The sequence below is a fragment of the Pinus tabuliformis genome, chromosome 5_1 (assembly GCF_031772625.1).
Source record: "Pinus tabuliformis cultivar Carrire ecotype Pingquan chromosome 5_1, CPIR1, whole genome shotgun sequence".
NCBI classification, from domain to species: domain Eukaryota; kingdom Viridiplantae; phylum Streptophyta; class Pinopsida; order Pinales; family Pinaceae; genus Pinus; species Pinus tabuliformis.
This window is the reverse complement of record NC_142305.1, coordinates 752669333-752690892: the sequence shown is the minus strand read 5'-3', so window position 1 is coordinate 752690892 and position 21560 is coordinate 752669333. Positions and strand designations below refer to the sequence as shown.

Sequence of the window (21560 nt, the reverse complement as noted above, 5' to 3'; positions counted from 1 at the left end):
ATTTTATTAATCCTTAATATGAGCTCTTTGGTTAGCAAGTTTATATGTTAGTTGTGTTTGTTGGTCTTAATTTGTGTTTTATATGTTAGGAAGGAAAGACAATAGGCGAGGCAGATTATGTAGAAATTGACAAAAGAATTGAGAATTAACTAATAAACCATGAACTTTATTAATTTTCACTCAGTGTTCACGATTGGATTGATGATATATTGAGACTTCATGACTTATGAAGTTGGGTCATTGGCATTGAGATAAGTTATTTCCAAGAAAACAAATCATGTACAATCTTTATATAGATGATAACGATAAGAGTGGTTTCAAGTGCTTCAAATTATAAAGTAGTATAGTGTTGATGAGATAGCCTAAATCTGTTGAATAATCTGATCATTGGTATTTATTTTTTATTTAAGCTATTGAAATTGATTTTTTTTTTTTTTGAATTGTGATAAGAAAGATATAATATATTGTTGTTCTACATTTGATATGTATGATTCTCATATTTATGATGCTATGATATGAGGTTGTATTAACATGGGGTACCATTTATTATGTGATCACATGATATATTTTTTATACATATAAGTTGATATTGTAACTTATGATGGTATTTTAGGATGCAAAGTATGTGGTTATTTCATATAGAATTTATGACATGCAAGAGTATGCAGTTCTTTACTATTCAAAATTTGGTGATTAACAATTATATTATGCTATCGTGATGACATGAAAGAGTTGGCATGTGGATTATTTTATATGATGATATCATTATAAAGAATGCATCGGATGCATGTTGAGATGTGGTGACTGACAGGAACTCCACAAATGGGCCAATAGGGTCAGTTTATTTGATGTTCTAGTGGGAGCCCATACCTGCGAGGGAGAATATGTAACATCATATGGGTTAGGGACATAATAAATCAACACTACATATGCTAGTGATTCCTTTTTCTTGTATAGCTTTTAATGAATATCTCTTAAGGGGCTATGGGACCATCTTGAGGAGGTTGAGTTCCTGATATTGGATTAGGATGTCGAAGTCTAGTGGGGGTGTAAGGACTTCAATGCCTGCAGCTGTACACCTTAGTGAGTGTGGAGGAAGTGGGCCAACCTTTTGAGATGCCTAGATTACTATTGCATGGAGTACTGATTCGGGTGCCTGCCTTGAGGCAGATGACATCCGAGTCTTGGGGCCAACCTTGGGCTATGGTAAAAACCAATGAGGATTTATGCCGAGTTTAGAATGTTCGAAAAAAAAGACATAATTTCCTTGGGATGTCCATGGTGATGTGAAAACTTTTGGTGTCTGCTAGTTATATTAGTTCAACAGAAAGTGTAGGGAAAACATGAAGTAACAAATAACAAATAAAATAAAGTAAAAAGTTAAATGATTCAACATAACTTTGGGACAAAGTTCCTTAAAGAGGGGGAGTATGTAATGCCCTGTAATAATAATAAATAAATAAATAAAATAATATTAATATAAAAGTAAATAAATAATAAATAAGAAAGAAAAGATAACAATATTAAATAAATAATAAATAATGAAGAAAATATAATAATAATAAACAAATAAAAATAGTAAATAATAAACTTGAGTTTTATATATATATATATATATATATATATATATATATAGTAAAAATAAGTAAAGTTAAAAAAATTAAAAATAGTAAAAATTAAATAGAAAGAGTTAAATTAAGAGAAATATTGAATTAAGTAAAATTTAAAACAAAAAGAAAAAAAGTTGCATGTTGACACATGGATCATGGCATGTGGATCCCTTTAGATGACATTCTTCTCGAGAAGAGTTTTGACAGGTAAATAAAACCTTGGTAGTAGTACATTAATTTAGGGCTCGAGGGTAGCTAGCAATCGAAAGATTATGTGCAGCTGAGCCTACAGTTGGGTGGAGAGTCATCCCCAAAAATTCGTTTCAATTAGTGACATTCAAATAGGTTCAACTCCGAAATCACAAGTACGCAATATTGTGGCTATCGGTAAGTCATATTTTCTCATGTTTTTGGAAATTCTATGCTAAGTAGTTGATTCATGGTGATTTTATTATGAATCACATAAGTTGATGAAATTACTTGTATATTTTAATTGTGGGTTGTTACAAGTGAGCCAATTGTATTGACAATAAATGTTAATATCTAGGTGTGCTCATGCATGATTTCATTGACGTATTTTGGAAGTTCATAGGTGCTTGGAAAGGTGTTTGAAGAAGGCTTGAAGCAATTTTTTTCGATCTACGCGAGAGAAATTAATATTTCCCCAAAATAAGGTATGAACGTAATTTAGAAGGGGAAATTAAAGTTTTCAGTGAAGACAACCTAGATTACAAGTGAAGAACTAGCATTTGTCCCTATAGGTTTGAAAAGAAAAATTTATGGGTTATACCTGTAATGCCCTCCTCCCACATCTACCCACATAACTGACCAACCAGGGTAAACATGTGACGAGAGGCTACTATGATTGGATTCAACCTCCTAGGTGACCTTATGGAAATAAAATCGATTGAAAGACATCATACAAACCTTCCACATCAAATACAGGACCCCTGAGAACCATCCCAACATTTCTGGTAACTAACCCCTAGGTCCCATTGAGATTTTAGGCCTCTTGACCTCTAGACGCTCCCATGCTATGGGCCTGACAGTGTTTAGGATGCTCTAGATGCTCTCATGACAAGGCATTATAACGTCGAGGGACTATTTTTCTCAGTGTTGTGCCGATATCCCTGGGATTTGAGCCACTTTTTCATGCCCAGAGCCTAGGTCATTTCTCATAATTTAATGACACATTCATAACAAAAAGATAATAAGGAAACAATGAGGAAAATGAAAATACTTGAACAAGCCCTTGACTGAACCCCTACTAGCCATGACAAACATTTCGTTAAACATATCATGAATATGTAATCTATAGGTGTAAATAACAGATCTAAGCATAGGGGTCTCATACTCATCTGAGAATCGCTAAGAAGCATTGATGCCTCAACATAGCTATCATTTCATTCATTAGGTCATAGATACATTGTTCATTCATTTACAAGTAAAAATATGATGAGAGCCATACATATCTACGATCATAAAACATATACATAACCAGTATAATAGCAACATAAATACCAAGGAAATCACAACCATATAATCCACATATAAACCAGTATACTACTCATAGAAATACAAGGAGAATTAACCTCATATTGATGATGCAAAATCAAAATGTGGGATGGGAATTCCATTTTCCACCCGACCGTAGAATGGCTGAGCCAAATGTCTCTTCAACCATTCACCCCGGTGCCATATTCCAAGCATGAATGTGGGATCTCATAAAACACATCAATCCAAAACCATCCGACGATTCCAAAAGCCAACCACCTAAACCCATCAAACTATGATTCCACCTCATAATTGGACATCACAAAAACATCATCAGATTGGTCTCTATCCAAGCCTTTAAGGCCTCTAGAGTGTTTGTTCCAACCCAGGCTTCCAAGACTAGTAACTCAACCCACAATTGTTGTCAAGCTCTACAGCGTTTGTCCAACCAAGGCTCTAGGACTAGTAACTCAACCCACTAAGGGCTCCAAAGCATTTTTCCAACCAAGGCTCTAGGACTAATAACTCAACCCAAGATGTTACAGGGCTACAGAGCATTTGTCCAACCAAGGCTCTAGGAACTAGTAACTCAACCCAAGCTAAGGAAACATGAGAACAAACCAGAAAACAAAGAAAATGAACCCAAAACACCATGGTTATCTAGGAGATGGCAAGGCTAGGAAAATCCATTGTCAATCCAGGAAATTCTCCATGTCAATGATAGATCATAACTAAGAAACCACATGCATGTGCCATGCATGCCAAAACTAATGAGGAAAACATACATGAAACTCGGTACCTGCAAGAAAAACTTGTTGTAGCTGTTGATCCCAATGTTCTCTTGCAATTTCATACTTTTCCATTTCCTTCTTGCTCCACAACTCCAAATCTGCCACACTCCTCAAAGAGTGCTCCAAGAAAATTCTAAGTATCTAATACTACAAGAGAAAGAGAGAATACAAGATAGCTCCACCAAAACTAAATTGGCCAAGCTTACACTAACCAAGCCTGCCCATTGATCCTCAGAAGCCTTTTTATCAATGAGGCCTTTATTTTCTTCATTTTCCATTATTTTCATAAATACTTGTGTCAAAATTCCATTTTTCCTTTCCAAAGCCTTAACAATTACCTTTGCCAATTTCCTTTAGCCATAATAACCAAAATGACACCCCACTAGGATGTTTTTCCCACCATTCAACTTGGAATATGTGTCCCATGACCGTGGTCTTATATATTTTTACATGGATTTTTAACGAGGGTTGTTACAGAACCCTCCCCCTTGGGGGAACACAGTCCTCGGTGTTCAATGACACCTATAACTAACAAGACTGCTGAAAATAAAACATACCTCTTATGGAGCTTCATAACATAGCTCGTTGCAGTATTTAAAATGACCATCTGCTAAAACATGACGAACACACCATTTGTTAGAGCTTTATAATGCAACTCATAAGAGTATTTACAATAATAAGGACATTTACACACATACACATTTTCTTCACCCAACAAATAATCATACTGCCTATGGAGATTTATAAATCTAGTTCGATACAATATTTACAATAATACACACATATGCACATTTTTACCAACAAATAAAAGGATATGTTGTTTGCATCTGCAATAAGGAAATGTTGATGCTAACACCTCCACCCTCAAAGTAATACCATGATTCACCTCCTTCCCAGGAAGTATATAATCCACATGCGCATAACACCATATGCATACTACACTGCATATCGATCATGTGCACAATACAATATGTACACAACACTGCATATCCAACATGTACATAGCACCATCTATACCCAAAATTGCATATGCAACATTCACACAACACTATCTGTACCACCCTGTACACAACATCACATAAACAACAGGTACACACACTATATATGCACAACACCGCATGCACACAACATCATAGATGGAACATATACAACATATGCACAACAATGGTACCACACATCCAAAACCACAGTGTCTCTAGCAAGCAACCTTGCTTCTAGTGTCTCTCTGCCATCCATGCTTATCCTAGCATGTCGCAAAGAACATTATTTCCATTCTACTGATGAATCCTTTACCGTTACATATCATATCATAAACATAGGCATAATATAAGAATACAATATCAATTCATATCCACGTGATATGAACCTCATATATTCATCATAAATACTCTTCCCACTTTATTCCCATAAGATCAAAAACCTCGTCATGCCATTCACCTGCATAAGCAATCATTCCTCTAAAAGAATGATCCCTGACAACCCTACCGGACAGTGACATAGATACATATACATAAACATTAGCATAAAACAATCATGATCTTCTCAAACAAATGATATGCATACATACACATATATACATATAAACATCAACATAAAAATATAATGATCTAGTCAGACAACGACATACATACATACATATGTACATACAAACATTAGCATAAAAAAGTCATGATCCATGATGACCTTGTTAGACATGACATACGTACATACATATATACATACATACATATATAGACATCAACATAATCATGATCACAACATAATTACTAGATAACATAAGGTCAAGGTAAAGAGAACTCCGTTTATCCATGCACATCATGCACAACATTGAGAACAATTGTTCCCAACATAGCCAAGGCATCTGACGCCTCACATCCATTTACTTAACCTTTCTTGATTACCTTTCCCGTGACTATCTTGTCATCGTCCATTTACACCAATGGACCCAGCTAGTCCAATTGGTTGTCTCACTCTTTCCTTCAACTTCCTTTACAAATGCACCAAATTCATTTGAGTCTTACATTGCCTACTATATTTCATTAAACTCTCTCCCATCTCCAATAAATTTCCTCTTCGCCAACCAATTCCCAAGACTCAAAACTTAAAAGGAAAACAAAAGAAACAAACAAGAAGAAAACCGTGAAAACCAGTAACAATACGACACTGCAAACAAGGTGGCATGCTCATGAACTAGACATAACAAAACTGCAAATCAAGCACAAGAAAATCACAAAAGACCAAAAGCAGAAGACTAACAATAGAAATCATGAACCGATCCTATTGGGCGCAACCCAACTTGGCCTAGATTTTGGTGAAGACTCCACATTTTGTTGAGCAGAGTGCAAAGTAAAGAATGCAGTAGAGTGTGAAGTGGATATCGCAGTGGAGCAGCGGAGCAATGGAGCGCTAATGTGGACCGCACAATAGATATACTGCATGATATATGGGCTTTGGAGCGGGTTGAAGCCCCTCCCTTTTTGTAAAATAATACTATTTTGTAAATGATGAATGGTTTTCGGGCCATAGTAGGTTGTATTACGAGAGTCCATAGTATATGGACCATGGTATTGCAATGATATATCCCTCAATTTAATAGTATGTATAAGGATGAATAATAAAGAAGGATAGAGGGGTCTTTAAGAATCATATCATGTATTGAATGGTTGTATCTTTGTGAGTTGTGGTTTTGGGCAAGAAGGTGAGGCTCTGCAACTGAGTGTGCAGAGGCCTAAGTCCGCAGCTGAGTGCATGGACTACATGCACTTGAGTGCACAGGCCAAAAACCATTGTTGTACAAATTCTATATTATAAAAAATAGTTCTTATGGATATAGTTCCAGATTGTAACGAACCACGGTAAAATATGTGTCTTCATGTGTTTAATTTCTTATTATTTGTTGTAGCATAGAAGTTTATTACAGTTGCATATTGTTTCAGTACAATGTAGTTTTATGGATGTATATGATATGTTTAAATGATGAATGTAATGTGGCGAGGTAATGTATGAATTTTAAGCAACTTATGTATGTTAAGTATTAGAAAACATAAAAATACCACATCTCTGTATCCCTCAAGGCTACAGAAACCTGGTTTTGCATCCTCCCATAGTCACTTTGGGTGAGACTGTGATCTGCTTACATTTCATTGCCAAAAGGGCCAGTGATTAAGGGTTTTGTTTGTGCACAGTAAAAGATTGAACCTGGGGTAGTCTAACCCAATCCAACAAATGGTTCTGTTGTCGGGACCAATATATGTTTGAGGGATATGTGGATGTGGCATATGTCGAAGGAGGAAATTGAAGATTGGGTAGAATAGAAAGAATGAGAATTTGTAGATCAAGAGAATAGAAGCCCTCGTCTGTCATCTAGAAGGTAGTTATAGAAGTATATTTTCGAAGTTGAATACAAATTTTTCTTCGGTTCATTTCATGTTGAGTTGTACAAGTGGATATCAAGGTTGACCGAAAGAAAATATTGTTTTAAAGGAGATGAACCTAAGGAGTGGACTCCTGAGCTAATACAACGACTCAAAAGAATTGACAATAGAATTTCAAGGGTTGTTTATTTCTAGATTGATAACATCTTAGGAGGATTTATTACTGAGTTCATGGCAGACTCGACTGTGTCCTACAACGAAGAAGAAAAAAAATTATTCAAAGGACAATGAGGTAAGTACTTGAGGTATCTGAAACTCTAGATTAAGATGCTTTTATGTTAAAATGGAGTTTTACGAATGCAACTAGATTATTAGATTTCTTATGTTTGGGAGAATACCCAAAGAAGAGATTGGAACAATGCGAAGTGGAAAAAGATATAGAGTAGAAACTAGAAAAAGATCTCATGGCTAAGATCCGAAGACCTTCATAGAAATTAACAATAGCCCTCTTTTGAGAGAATCTGAATGTGAAGAAAGCCTCCCTCAGAACCTTGAAGTAACTCTACAGTATTCACCCTTCCAGCATGAAATTTTGCCGAAGCCAGAATCGAGTAATAGTCATGGTGTTTTTGGCTTTCCCATCCCCCTACCCCCCTACCCCTCCAACCCCCCTCCCCCTCCCCTCCCCCTAAGAGAATAAATATGGCTAATGATATTAAGCTACCTATTTTTAAAGGAATTGGAGTGGAAGATCTAGAACAATTCTGGTTTTTATGTGAAGCATTACAGACAATGAAGCATGTCCATGATGAAAATATGAAGAAAGCACATATTTTCACAACATTTTGAGATAGAGCATTGATGTGGTACATGAAGTATTCAAGCAATTAGATCAGATCATTTGCAGACATCAAAACAATGGTGGTAAAAGAATTTAAGAAGCCGAAGTCTGAGTCGCAGTGTATCACACTGTTAAAGGAGATCAAAGAGAAGCCTACTGATTCTATTTGGGAATTTAACCAGAGATTCAAGGTATTAGTAGATCAAGTGAGTTTTGACATAGATCCACAGAAACATAAGAAAAGGTTCATAGCTATGCTACTACCACATATCAGATTTCCTTTTGTTGGAAAAAGTAACCATGTTCGATCTTCAATAATGTACTTGAGTCATGATGTAATGTACTTATCAAAAGAATAAAGAGAATAATTTTTATTATTGTAACAATGTCTTATTAAAGCATGGGTTTCATAATTGGGTCATCATTATATTAGTCAAAGTCCCCATTGTGGACTCCTAGAATTAATATTGAGTTTATAGAGTCATTGTACATTCGAAGAGACCCTTCTTGGGCTTTCAGATCATGTAAAAGGATTTTGTATCAAGTAAAATATGAATTACGTGTCCTCCAGATCATGTCATCCTAGAGACCCTAATTCAACCCACTAGAAGGCTATATAAAGAAGGAAGTTGAAGTCATTTGGAAGCATCGCTCTCACAGTAATTCAATATGTTCTGGGAAGTGTTGGGGATGCAAAGTTTACTGCCGAAAGGAGGAAAGAAGTGTGAGTTTGGGGGAGTCTTTAGAGAAGAAAAAATTGAAGTTTTGGCACCTCTCTCTCTCTGTTTCGTGGTATGGTTTAGGATATTGAAGTATCCTAAGATTTTTACTACTGCTAGTGTTGGATTGAGGGGGCTTGGACCTAGATTTTGAGTTAGCGCGCTAACCAAAAAAATCCTACACTACCGACCCTTTCGGCAACAACCCTCGTAGCGCAAGCTGTAGTCTCACTCGAGGTAGTATTGGGGGATGCTAGAACCAGGTTTCTACATCCAAAGGACTACGTGATGTGTTTTTTATACTTCTAGGGATTTATTCCGACCTTCGCAAACCCTAACCCTTAAAACATATAAATTACAATAACTTACAGATAATAGATTCTAACTCTGCACTGATTGCTCTAAAAATTCATAACATCAAGTAAACTAACGGATCTACCACTTTCATGCATTTATTAATTACTTTTCAAGACAAGTTCAGTAAACAAAGCAAATACACAATAAATCGAGAAGTAAAGAGTAACACGTAGATGCACAAGTTATGCTCCAAAATAACCTTTATTATGCTCAAATATTCTATTACAAACTCTTTCTACCATGTTCACATAGATTTAGGGGCTTGCGCACTCAGCTGCAGACTTACCAAGGTCTTTGCACACACAGCTGTAGGAGCCTTCCCCTTCACCTAAGTACAAAATTCTTACATAGTTCAAATACCCACACAATCTTGACTAACTTCGATTGATATCATTCATGACTCTCCATGACTCCTTTTATATCATCTTCTATTACAATACCATGGTCTGTGAACCATGGGTAGGTCATAAAACAACTTGAATTCTAAAAACCTAAGAGGATTTGACCTTCCTAATCCCTTTTGACTCCTATTGAACTTCATGCTCCGCTCCTCAAAATGGGGAGACTTTACAATAATAACAAAACCAGTTTACAAAATTGACCCCAGGGGACTCTGTCCCAACAGGCCCCCAACACAAAGTCATGACTCATCATCGAGTCACTCTGCTGGTGTCACCTTGATCTTTGCCTGTATATCACTGAATTCTATATTCAATACTTGGAGATATGTTGTCCCCTGCATAATGGCCTGGTGAACTTCCTCAACCAATGTTTTAGTAGTCAAACCTTCAATTGTAAGACCCATGGTTCTCTGCGTCTGTCTCATAGCCTTCAGCTTACTCTGGCCTCATCTACCCAGGGCTGTATCCTTGAAGATATTATGGATTCCTTCTTATGCATCTCACAGATCTCGCTCTAGATAAGGTCTCATGGAACTGCTTTTGTTTCTCTTGAATTTCTGCTTCAAGTTCTTGCAAAGTTGGATCCTCCTACAGTGAGGTATACAATTCCATGGCTTGTTCAAATAACTGGGTGCAGCCCTTGACTGTCGCTTCTAATGTAGCCATCTCTTCTTTAATAGAAACTTCACGTTGATCTCTGACTTCTCGAGGAGTGGTTTGTTGTAGCTTAAGTTGAAGCTCCGATATCTGCAACTATAGCTCCAAAAAAACTTTGCCAATCTCCTATTTAGATTCCTTTACTGCGGCAGCTAGCTTCTGAATATTTTCTATGGAGGCTGCTTCTGCTAGAATTTGGAGCTTAGGGAGTCCACTAGGCCTATGTTATTGCTTCTTCTAGCTATTGACTTCGCATAATGACTTCCTCCCTTTCCTTGAGGGCTTGTACCTTTTCCTTGAACATCTGCTAGTTATTGGTTTTTACTTCGTTGATGACCAATAGTGTGTGTTTTTCCTGAACTCTGAGCTCATATGATACGCCTTGATGCATCTCATGCAGTGTCTGAATAGGGAGTGTTTCCAAGTTCAGACTCAACTCCTTTAAGTGAAATAGGCACACCCTGTCTTCTGAGGTCTCAATGTGAAGGGAACCCTCTAGTAGCTACACTGTGCAGAGGTCCATCAAGAGCTCTACTGCAAAGGCTGACCCACTCACTTGTTTTAGGCTCACTTGCTTCACACTCACCTGTCCAATGCTTGCTTGAATGATGCATGTTTGGACCTGCAATTCCTTGAGGCCCTACTAAACCTCGTCCATTTCTTGATGGTATTGATCCTCAATGTGGCTCCAAATGTTCTCTGTTGTGTCGCAGACAACAACACAAATCTCATCGAGGTCCCCCTCCGTGAGGACCAAAGGTGTCACGCTTGCCGATTTTTTTTACTTTTGCTTCTTGCATAGCCTTGTTGAACTCCACTTCTGCCTCTTTTTGACATTGAAGGGAGAATCCAAGTCTGCGCCCACTTCCTCTTCACCTTCTATCTCAACCTCTTCATTAGTGCGCTCTGTCTCAGATTCCCTGAGGTCAATGATGGCCTGAGACATAGTGGCAATTTTCTCCTTTGGCACTTCTGTCTCTTTGGAAAGGACCTTCTCTTGTGTTGCTTATTTCTCCTTTGTTGCTTCTTTATCCTTCTGCTACATGGAATTTTCCTTGGATGTGAACCTTTCCTTCACGGAAGCCTTTTGTGCTTCCTTCGTCTTCTCTTTCGCTGCGACTGTATTTTTCTCTACTTCACCTTTAGCAACCTTACTACTTCCTATGCCCACATCAATTGGGGTGAGTCAGTCGCTTGATCATTTACTGACGACCCCCATAATGCGATCTTCGACGACCAGGTATGGAAATTTGTGCCATGTGTGTGTAGTATCTTTCTTCACATGGATATGCATATTATGAAAATATGCCTTGAAGTCTTTGACATTGGTATACTGCGTGTGTAAGCTAGGTGATGAGCATGGCCACTGGTTAATCACCATCCTCAACTCTGATTCAAAGAAGACCCAAAAGATCTTTGTCTCCATAACATTCTCAGGGTCCTTGGTCACCCATAGCGAGGTGAACTTCGCGGCCTCGAGTAGATCTGGGTCATACTGAGGGAACTAACTTTCTTTTGGTGTCCTCCATTCCACTAACGCAATCAACAAAAGAAGCCATGCATAGCGGAACACCTTGCCATCATCTTGGGCCTATCTGCAATCCTCTAAATTTTCATGACATAAGTACTGAGCCCAATTGTATTGGACTTCTTTGGTGCACTATGTAGCTAAAGAGACTACTGGAAATAAAACTTCATCAGTGTTGCACTTCCTCATGATTTTCCCAGCCATAATTTTTGCAGCGAACTTCACCACGCCATCTAAGATGGAATGAATTGAATAACCATGCGACTTCTTTACCAGTCTAAAATCGCTCTTCATTTGGTCTTCAAACATTTTCTCCTACAATTTAACCACAAACGCCTCTACAGGGTCCACTCCTTGGTAAGGCAACAACATGATTATGTGGATCAACATATCAGTAATCGGGATGGGCCCTCCTAACCATAGGCACCCGTCGTGCACTTGTGTCAATAATTGATGAACACAAACTTTATTAATGGCACTGCAGCTAAAATGTGGCACCCACAACATGTTTAATAGCCCCGCGCACCCAACTCTAGCCACCCATTTCATCGTCTCAAGCCGCATGACCTCCGATTCTTCATAATATACCTTCTTCAGGTACTTTCTCAGCTCCAACTTTTGGAACTTCATGTGGTCCCCCAAGTCCTAGTCCTCCATCTTCAAGTACGGTATCCGAGCCAACAGATTTCCCTCAAACAACACATTCTCTGGCAACAATGGTGTGGAGACCATGAAATTCGTTGAATTCAGGTCTTTGGGAAATTTAGCTATGGATTTCCTTGGTGGTATATAAGGTGGAAGCCAATTTATCGGCTCAACTTCCTCTGCATCTATCTCCTCAATACCCATGGTGAGTTCTTCTTCGTCTAAATCCAAGGGTTCCATCGGCTGCCTAGTTTTATCCATCTTCCCCTTTTGTCTGATTTCTGTTCGATTTTTCATAGTGATTGCCACGCCGACACTTGCTAGGGCTTCTTCTTATTCTTGTCTCCTTCTGTGGAAGTCTATGGCTTAGGTCTCGGTGACCTAGGCACTGTAGTAGGCACAGTTGTAAGCACAGGTTGGGCTGACTCAGGATCACGTAGGGTGGTAGTCATTCTCTCTATGAATCCCTTGTGTTTCCAATTAGTTAAATTCATGAATCCTAGCTATGAAATCTTCTCTTTAAGAAATTCTCAATCGTCTTCAGACATACAAAATTTTTGTTGGTGCAAGCTAAAGCGCAAAATCTTAAGGAAAATTCTCAGGAAGCAAAGTGTTCAAATGTGAAGTGGGATGTTGTATTTATAGCCAAATTTTAATTCAAATCCATTCGTTCCCTCCAAATCCCTGTCATTAATGCATTTTTGGTGACATATTTCCAAAGATATGCATCTTAAATGCTCCCCCCTTCCCACACTCCCTTTAATAGAAAAATCTCCATCCAATCAACTATAGTGCTTCCAATGGTCACTTTTTGGTATGGGACCCACCATTCTAGTGCAGCTCCTTCGTCGCACCTCTCCTTTACGCCTTCCCTCAATTTTCCACACAACCCAATCACTTTGCCCAACCATCCTTCTGGCAGTGTAGTTTATAGTCTCGCACTCCCTTGCAATTTCGTAGAGTACAAGACTATCCTGCATCCATATGGTCATTGTGCAAGGGTGGGATCACCCTTGTACAACTTTAACCTACTACCATCGAGATTTCCTGGAAACAAATCTTCATTCAGCTTCGCAAGCTGAACTGCACCTCCATTCGTAATTTCCTTGACAATATAGGGCCCTAGCCAATGCATTTGGAACTTCCCCAGAAACTTCGTGAACTTACTATCATACAGAAATAACAGATGCCCATTCTTAATGGTTTGTTGCTTAATATGGTAATCATGCCATGCCTCTTCATGATCCTTGTGCACTTGCTGATGAAAACCGACCAAGAAGTGATCTTCTTCCAACTCAACTAGCTGTGTGAGCCTTTCTTCCATGGTATCCTGATTGGACATGTTTGTAGCTGTAGCAATTTGCAAACTTGGCACAATGTACTCCATTGGCATCACAACTTCTAGTCCATAAACTAGTTTAAATGGCATCTATCTAATCAACTTTTACAGGTAGTTCTATCCGCCCATAGAACAATTGGTATACGCACATCCCAATCATTCCTTTTGGCATTACAAATATTCGCTAAAGCATTTTCCAAAATATTATTAAAGGTTCCACCAATCCATTTGCTTGAGGATGGAACTAGGTATTTTTCTGTTGATACACTTGGAACTCCTCAAGAAAGGCAATAATCGTTTCGTTCAAGAAGTGTGAACCCCTATCGCTCATCAAAATTTTAAGGAAGCCAAATTGAGACAAGATGTATTCAAAAATGAACTTGGCAGCCGTAGTTCCACTACAATCCTTGATAGGCTATGGCTCAACCCATGTAGTCAAGTATTCGGTTGTTGTAATGATGTATCTTGTTCCAGTCTTCTTTTCTAGTGGATAAATTGGTTCCATGAAGTCTATTACCCATTTATCAAATGCTTGTAATGATACCTATGGGTTTAGATGCAATTCATCTCTTCACGATGATCTCCTTGTTCTTTGATAGACATCACATGCTCTACAATAATCCTTTGAATACTTATGCATAGTTGGCAACCATAGTACTTCTCATAGGATCTTCTACGTAGTTTCTCTTCCTACATAATGTCCTCCCGCAACCTCTCCATGCGCTTTAGCAAGGATACTTTGTTTTTCATACTCCAGGACATACCTATGCAATATTTCATCGAATCCCATTTTACATAAATGTCTTACAATAATAGAAAAATCTGCAGCCCTGACCACCAGTTCTTTCTTTTGCTGTGTTGTATACCCTTTAGGAGTTGTACCCATAGACAAGAACGAGATTATGTCTGTAAAATGTTTTCTCGCGACGCGTACAACAAAGAGTTGCGCATCAGGAAATCCTTCCTTCAGATTTGTAGGTTCATCATCATTCTCAATCCAGAGAGGTGATTTGGGTCAGCATTCATTTTCCCTGGCTGAACAATTACTTCAAAGTCATATTCTTGAAATTGCAGCAACCATCTAGAAATTCCACCCCCCAAGATAGGCTTGTTGACTAGGTACTTCAAAGGAGAATGGTCTGTGTGTACATTTTAAAGTGCACACCCAACAAATAGTGCCTAAACTTCTAAAGCACATACACCATTGTCAACCCTTCCCATTTTGTGGTCGAATAATTCTTTTATGCCTTAGATAACTTCCTGCTCGCAAATGCTATCGGATGGTCAATATCATCTTCGTCTCGTTGGGTTAGCACAACTCCTAATGCTATGAAAGATGTATCTACATGTACATGGAATTCCTTCTTCCAGTTGGGGAATAATAGAATAGGTGTTGTAACCATTTTTTCCTTCAAGATGTCCAAACTCTTCTGGCAATCATTGTCCCAGCAAAATGTCGTGTCCTTCTTCAGTAATCTCTCCATGAGCATAATGATCTGTGCATATGCTTTGATGAACTTCCTATAATATCCTGTGTGGCCCACTGTCACTTGCAGTTGTTTGAAATTCTTTGGAGGATCCAAATTAATAATTACTACAATTTTGGTAGGGTCTACCATCAACCCCTACTTATAGACAACATGGACCAAAATTATCCCTTATGGTACGCAAAATATGCACCTTTTTAGATTAAGTTATATCTAATACTTTCGACAAGTATCCAACATGAGGCGAAGACTGGAAACATGTCTCTTTACTAACCCAAAAATTGTCTAATCATCGAAGTAAGCCTCCAAAAACATATAAATAAATTCTCTGAAAGTTGTGACTACCACCCTAGATGAGATTGTAGGGGCATTCTTAAGTCTAAAGGGCATAACTGTATACTAAAAAAAACCCCATTCTGTAGTGAAGGTGGTCTTACTCTAATCCTTTAGCGTGATCTTGATCTAATGATACCCTGAGAACCCATCAGTAAACAGATATGCTTCCTCACCTCCAACATTCTCTAATACTTCATCTGTGAATGGCATAGGAAATGGATCATGGACACAAGCACCATTCAAATTCCTTAAGTCTACACATATCTGAATTTCACCCTTCATTTTCTTTGCCTAAACCACAATAGGACTAACCCAGTCTGATTCCTCAATAGGCTCAATAATCCCGATTGCAAGCATCTTATCCAATTCTTCGTGCACTTTTTCCTTATACCTAGGATTCAACCAGTATGGATGCTGCTTAACTAGTTTCACATCTAGCTTTAGAGTGATCTTAGTGACACCTAGATCACCTAATATCTCCTTCATATAAGAGAACTTGGTGGGAAACAAGTCCTGATACTCTCGTAATAACTCCATGACTTTATCCATTATGTCTTCATCCCAATAGTCAGCTATGTTTGTGAAATTCGGTTGTGCTTCCGACCCAATATTCACCTGATTGGTCTTCAAGGGCTTTGAGATGTCATGGACTTCTACCTTAGGCCCCGCGACTTTGCTCTATCTTTCTGAATCAATAATATCGATGTTCCTAGGATCTTCTCATCTTCCTCGGTTGTCACATTGTAGCATTCGAGCACATGGCGCAGCTGCATACTCCAGTTTGGTTTTACCCACATGACAAGTTCTTCCGGCATCCTGAATATTGTGGCTTTGATCTCTTGTAATGATTCATTAGTACACTCAAATCCATCCTCAAAACTGAAAGTTAATATAAAACTTTCCTTTAGAACATTCCACTTTGCGGTTCAATGTCATGGCTTTGTTTCTAGATACTAGTTCATCGGGATCATATCCAAAGTGTGGCAGAATATGTGAACCCATTATGGTTGTGGTTCTTCTCCCTAAGCCTTTGTCCATCGAGCCAGATGCTCGCGTGGATTTTCCTTTCCTTTATATTTCTCCATAATGTAGGTATTGACATATCTGAATGACAACTTCATCATTCGTCAATATTCCTTCCAGTCTGCAAATTTGTTCTTATGTGTACCCCACCATCTGGCAGGCGTAGCTCTCAGTGCAATATCTAATTCCTGGAACTGATGTTCCTCCGATACATCCCTTTCAAATTTATCCAAAAATAAATTGACATCTTCTAAACCATCATAATACAGTAGTTGCGTACCTCAGTGGATATACATCAGAGTGACTTCGTAAGCCTATTGCATTGCAACGATGATACCTCATGCAATATGTTCTCCCAGTGCTTTAGCTCCTCATCTAAATCTAAATTGCAGGAGTTGTGCTTCTCCCAAGTAATTCACCCATCTCCCGTACGGTTGATCCAATTCTCATCCCATGCAATAAGCTTGTAGATTTTCTCAATATCATCCTCCTTAGGGAAAATTTTAAGAACCACCCTAAATTTATATGTATAATAAATGCGGGAATCCCCATGATACATAGGAAAAATGGGAGGTGATTTTATCACTAATATAATATGTATATATATATATATATATATATATATATATATATATATATATATGTATATATATGTATGTATATATGTATATATGTATATGTATATATATGTATGTATATATGTATATATATATATATATATATATATATATATAGATATATATATATATATATATATATATATATATATATATATATATATATATATAGTTGCAAATCCCTCAGCAAATTATATTATCTTGTAAAGTCATGGCGAATCTTTCACTGAATTATAAAATCTTGTAAGATCTTGGAAAATCTTTCACTGAATAATAAAACATTGTGAAGTCTTGGGGAATGTTTTGTTAAAGTATGAAACCATATATGATAATAGTAAAACATATTCATTAAACTATAATATACTAACATACATGTATGCGAAAAAGAAACATAATTTTCACTTCCTACAAACAATGTTGCAAGTTTTAGTGGCCATGTTTGTCATGGTAGGAGACATTAATGTTTTCTCTACCACTTTTGTCAAGCTACAACTTTTGCCAAGCTATCAAATTTCTTTCTTGTTCCATAGACTCCAACTGCGAGATAAAAAAAAAAAACACATCAAGTTTGTTTACCCCAACACGCCAACAAGTGGCAAGCCCAAACTATATAATATAATCAAGTAGTAGGTATCCCAAAGGCTTGAAGAGGATCTAATGGAAAGAAATGACCGTTGTCAGAAGCCTTCCAATCAATATATAAATATATAAATGTAGATTTATTACTATTTTAATTGGAAATCTTCAATTAAATAATAAAATTTAATTACGTCTCTCCCAATCTAAATTTCTTATTAGCATAATTCACTACCTTCATACCATTTTTAACAGCGTTGTAACATGTGGATTAATTTCCTTTTTGGTGCATAATCTCCACCTTTTAGGATGATATGGTGCAGTGACCCAACCCTTACAGATCATTACGACAAACTAAGAATATCAGAGAAGATGAAAGGTTATACAAACCATCATATTTTTCAAAAAACTAATCCAAGATCAGCACCTTAACTTTTTCATGAAGATATCATATTGAGAATGTTTGAAAAATGGTGGGAAATCTGGCAGCTACTATCTCTCTTCTACGAGGGTGATGCGGAAAGAGTTAAGATTTCATTGTTTTGAATTTTTTTTTGTTAAATCAGAAAAACCAATATTAATGGAGATATCGGTTTTTTTACTAAATTTTGTGAAGTGACTAAATGTAGCTTTAACCATTCACCTTAAGATATTTTTTACAATATATTTTCCTAAGTCTATTTAATATCTTCATTATAATAAAAATCAACCTATATCCATCTTAACTCCACATCTACCACTCTTAGAGGGATGGAATCTATTTATCCCTCCCAACACTTGGTAGACCCAGAATTAAGATGGATCTAAGCTGATAGAATTTCCCCTATAAATAGTCTATGCTCACATGAATACCATGGTATTACCATGGGTCAATACCATGGTTATCATAAACTTGGAGATCAAAAACTACTATTAGTAATTTATAAAAACTAATAAAATTAATAATTGATTTTTATTTTATTTTTTTTATTTTAACCATGTTAAAATGTTTAAGTGACATTAAATTATCAGATCCATTTTTACTCTTGATCTACCAAGCCTCAAGAGGGATCAAATATTTCTTCACTCTATGTTAGTTTGCATATCACGATATTTGATCCAAAGTAAAGATGGATCTATGTTATTAATAATTGATTTTTATTTTATTTTTTATTTTAACCAAGTTAAAATGTTTAAGTGACATTAAATTACCAGATCCATTTTTACTCTTGATCTACCAAGCCCCGAGAGGGATCAAATATTTTTTCACTCTATGCTAGTTTGAATATCACGATATTTGATCCAAAGTAAAGATGGATCTATGTTAGTTTAATTCCCCCTTTAAATAGGCTGCATTCTATTAGACTTGGTCTTGTCAGTCCTCTGTCAGAGTCAAATTCACCAAGGTTCATTTCTCATCATTTGCAGTCATCAAATGCCATTTTGGTCAAAAAAGAGTCATTTTACTTCTTGAGTCTAGGGTTTTGTCTCCAGAAGTGTGAAATAACGCTTGTAGGCCAGAGGGAGGTTCAGTAAGTTTTTATTTCAGGAATGTCATAGTCAATAATGCGAGATTGATTCTTCTTCAAAACCTTATTTTGAAGAAGAAATCGTCAAATGTGTTTTTATAATAAATATGTAATTTGTCAAAGTGTTTCAAAGTTGTACAGCTCTTCAATGGTAGCAGCTTTAGCTTCTACTATCCCTGCAAAAACACAAACAGAAAGAACGTCATTAGTACAAAGAGACAAAGAAAAATCAAACAAAACAAAGTTTGCATTCAAATGCCAGAATGCCAAAATTATACAACTTAGTTTGCCGAATCAGAAGAAATCAAAGTCATGTCTTTTTGAAAATGTTTCTATGTGTAAAAATGTCAGTTTGGCATTCAAAGGGTCGATTGAAGTCGAGGTTTAGTGAAGAGAAGGCAAAGCTTGCAAATTTTCAAGCCGTGACTGTGTGAAATCCTGGCGCGGCGCATTGGAGAACAGCGCGGCGCATAGAATGCGCGCGGCACATTGGGAGCTCCTCCGTAGTGTAAATTAACACTGGCGCGGTGCACTCACAAAGCGCAGCGCTCTGGGAGTGCGCGCGATGCACAGAGCCCCACGACCGAAATTCATCATCAATTCGTCAAAAGATCAATTCATTTCAGCTCAATTCTTCTCCAAGTAAGTCGACAGGGCCTATTCAGTGATTTTATTCATGTATGATGTGTTTAGAAGCGAAGACATTGGAGTTTAAATGGTGAAAGACTTCGACCTGTTTTGGATATTCGAGTATCTGTGACGGGAGGTGTGCGTTCTGATCTCGTGAAAAGGGTGCTTCGTTACATCCATCGTGCTAGACAGGAGCCAGAGGGGGCCGTTGATACAATAGAACCAGCACAAAGTGAGTCAGTGAGTATAGTAGAGAATCAGCCCACGAAGGAGCCCCCAGTATTCAAATTCACTTGGCTGATTGAGCATGTTTCCAGATTGAATGTAAAGAAGTGTTACTCGGATGTTTTCATAGTAGGGGGTTATAAATGGCGTGTCTTGATATTCCCCAAAGGAAACAGCGTGGACCACTTATCCATTTACTTAGATGTGGCAGATTCCGCTACATTACCTTATGGTTGGAGCAGATATGCCTTTTCAGTCTGGCTATTGTTAATCAGATTCATCACAAGTTCACCGTCAAGAAAGAAAACACAACACCAGTTCAATGCCCGGGAGAGCGATTGGGGATACACATCATTCATGCCTTTACCTGATGTGTACGACCCCACAAAAGGATATTTGATAGATGATACTTTGATTGTGGAAGCAGGAGTCAGTGCACGAAGGGTACCTGATTATTGGGCGTATGATTCTAAAAAGCAGACGGGTTTTGTTGGGCTGAAGAATCAAGGGGCGACATGCTACATGAATTCTTTGCTTCAGACATTGTATCATATTCCTTACTTCAGAAAGGTTGTCTATCATATGCCCACAACTGAAAATGATATACCCTCAAAAAAGTATTCCATTGGCTCTACAGAGCTTGTTTTATAAAGTCTAGCACAGTGACACCAGCGTTTCAAACAAAAGACTTGACCAAATCATTCGGATGGGACACATATGATTCTTTCATGCAACATGATGTGCAGGAGCTAAACCGAGTACTCTACAAGAAATTAGAAGCTAAAATGAAGGGCACAACTGTTGAGGATATAATAAAACATCTATTTGAAAGACATCATATGAACTACATCGAGTGCATGAATGTGGATTATAAATCTATAGGAAGGAATCATTCTATGATTTACAACTTGATGTTAAAGGCTGCCGAGATGTCTATGCTTCATTTTATAAGTAAGTTGAAGTTGAACAACTTGATGGTGATGAAAAATATCATGCAGAGCAGTATGCACTTCAGGAGCCAAGAAAAGGTGTTCTTTTGCTTGGTTTTTCTCCTGTACTACAAATTCAGTTGAGGCGATTTGAATATAATTTCGTGTGACATAGCAATGGTTAACTTGTGGCTTGTCGATTTTGTGGTTGTAAGCGGTGGAGGTAGTGCGAGTGCTATCATAATAACTTTGCTCAGATCGGAAGTGCTGCAAGAAACGAAAAGGTGGGCCTTTATGTGGGAATCGTTAGTGTTGGGAGCTGCTGGTCGAATAACATCTGGGTATCCTCGCCTATTATGTCTACTGGATTTGGAAGAGCTGCTGGTGGGCAGAGGTTGTAATACCAGAACGCGTAGTTGTAGCCATTCTAGAAAAGTTTGGGAATGGTATTGTTAAGATGAGAGAAAGAAAGA

The 21560-nt window shown here is 37.5% G+C and overlaps 1 protein-coding gene and 1 pseudogene across 1 annotated transcript; one reads left to right on the top strand and one right to left on the bottom strand.

Moving 5' to 3' along the window:
* Positions 1–13405: 13405 nt before the first annotated feature.
* LOC149167135 (uncharacterized) lies at positions 13406–13804 on the bottom strand. Its single transcript, XM_089430378.1, has one exon. It carries the CDS (start codon positions 13802–13804, stop codon positions 13406–13408), a length of 399 nt encoding a protein of 132 aa, XP_089286504.1.
* A 5843-nt stretch (positions 13805–19647) lies between these two features.
* On the top strand, positions 19648–21257 carry LOC149167134 (ubiquitin C-terminal hydrolase 12 pseudogene; annotated as a pseudogene).
* Positions 21258–21560: the final 303 nt, after the last annotated feature.

What these genes read in the sequence shown, in the direction of transcription:
- LOC149167135 (XM_089430378.1), bottom strand. Translation starts at nt 13,804, where the DNA reads ATGGAGTACATTGTGCCAAGTTTGCAAATTGCTACAGCTACAAACATG.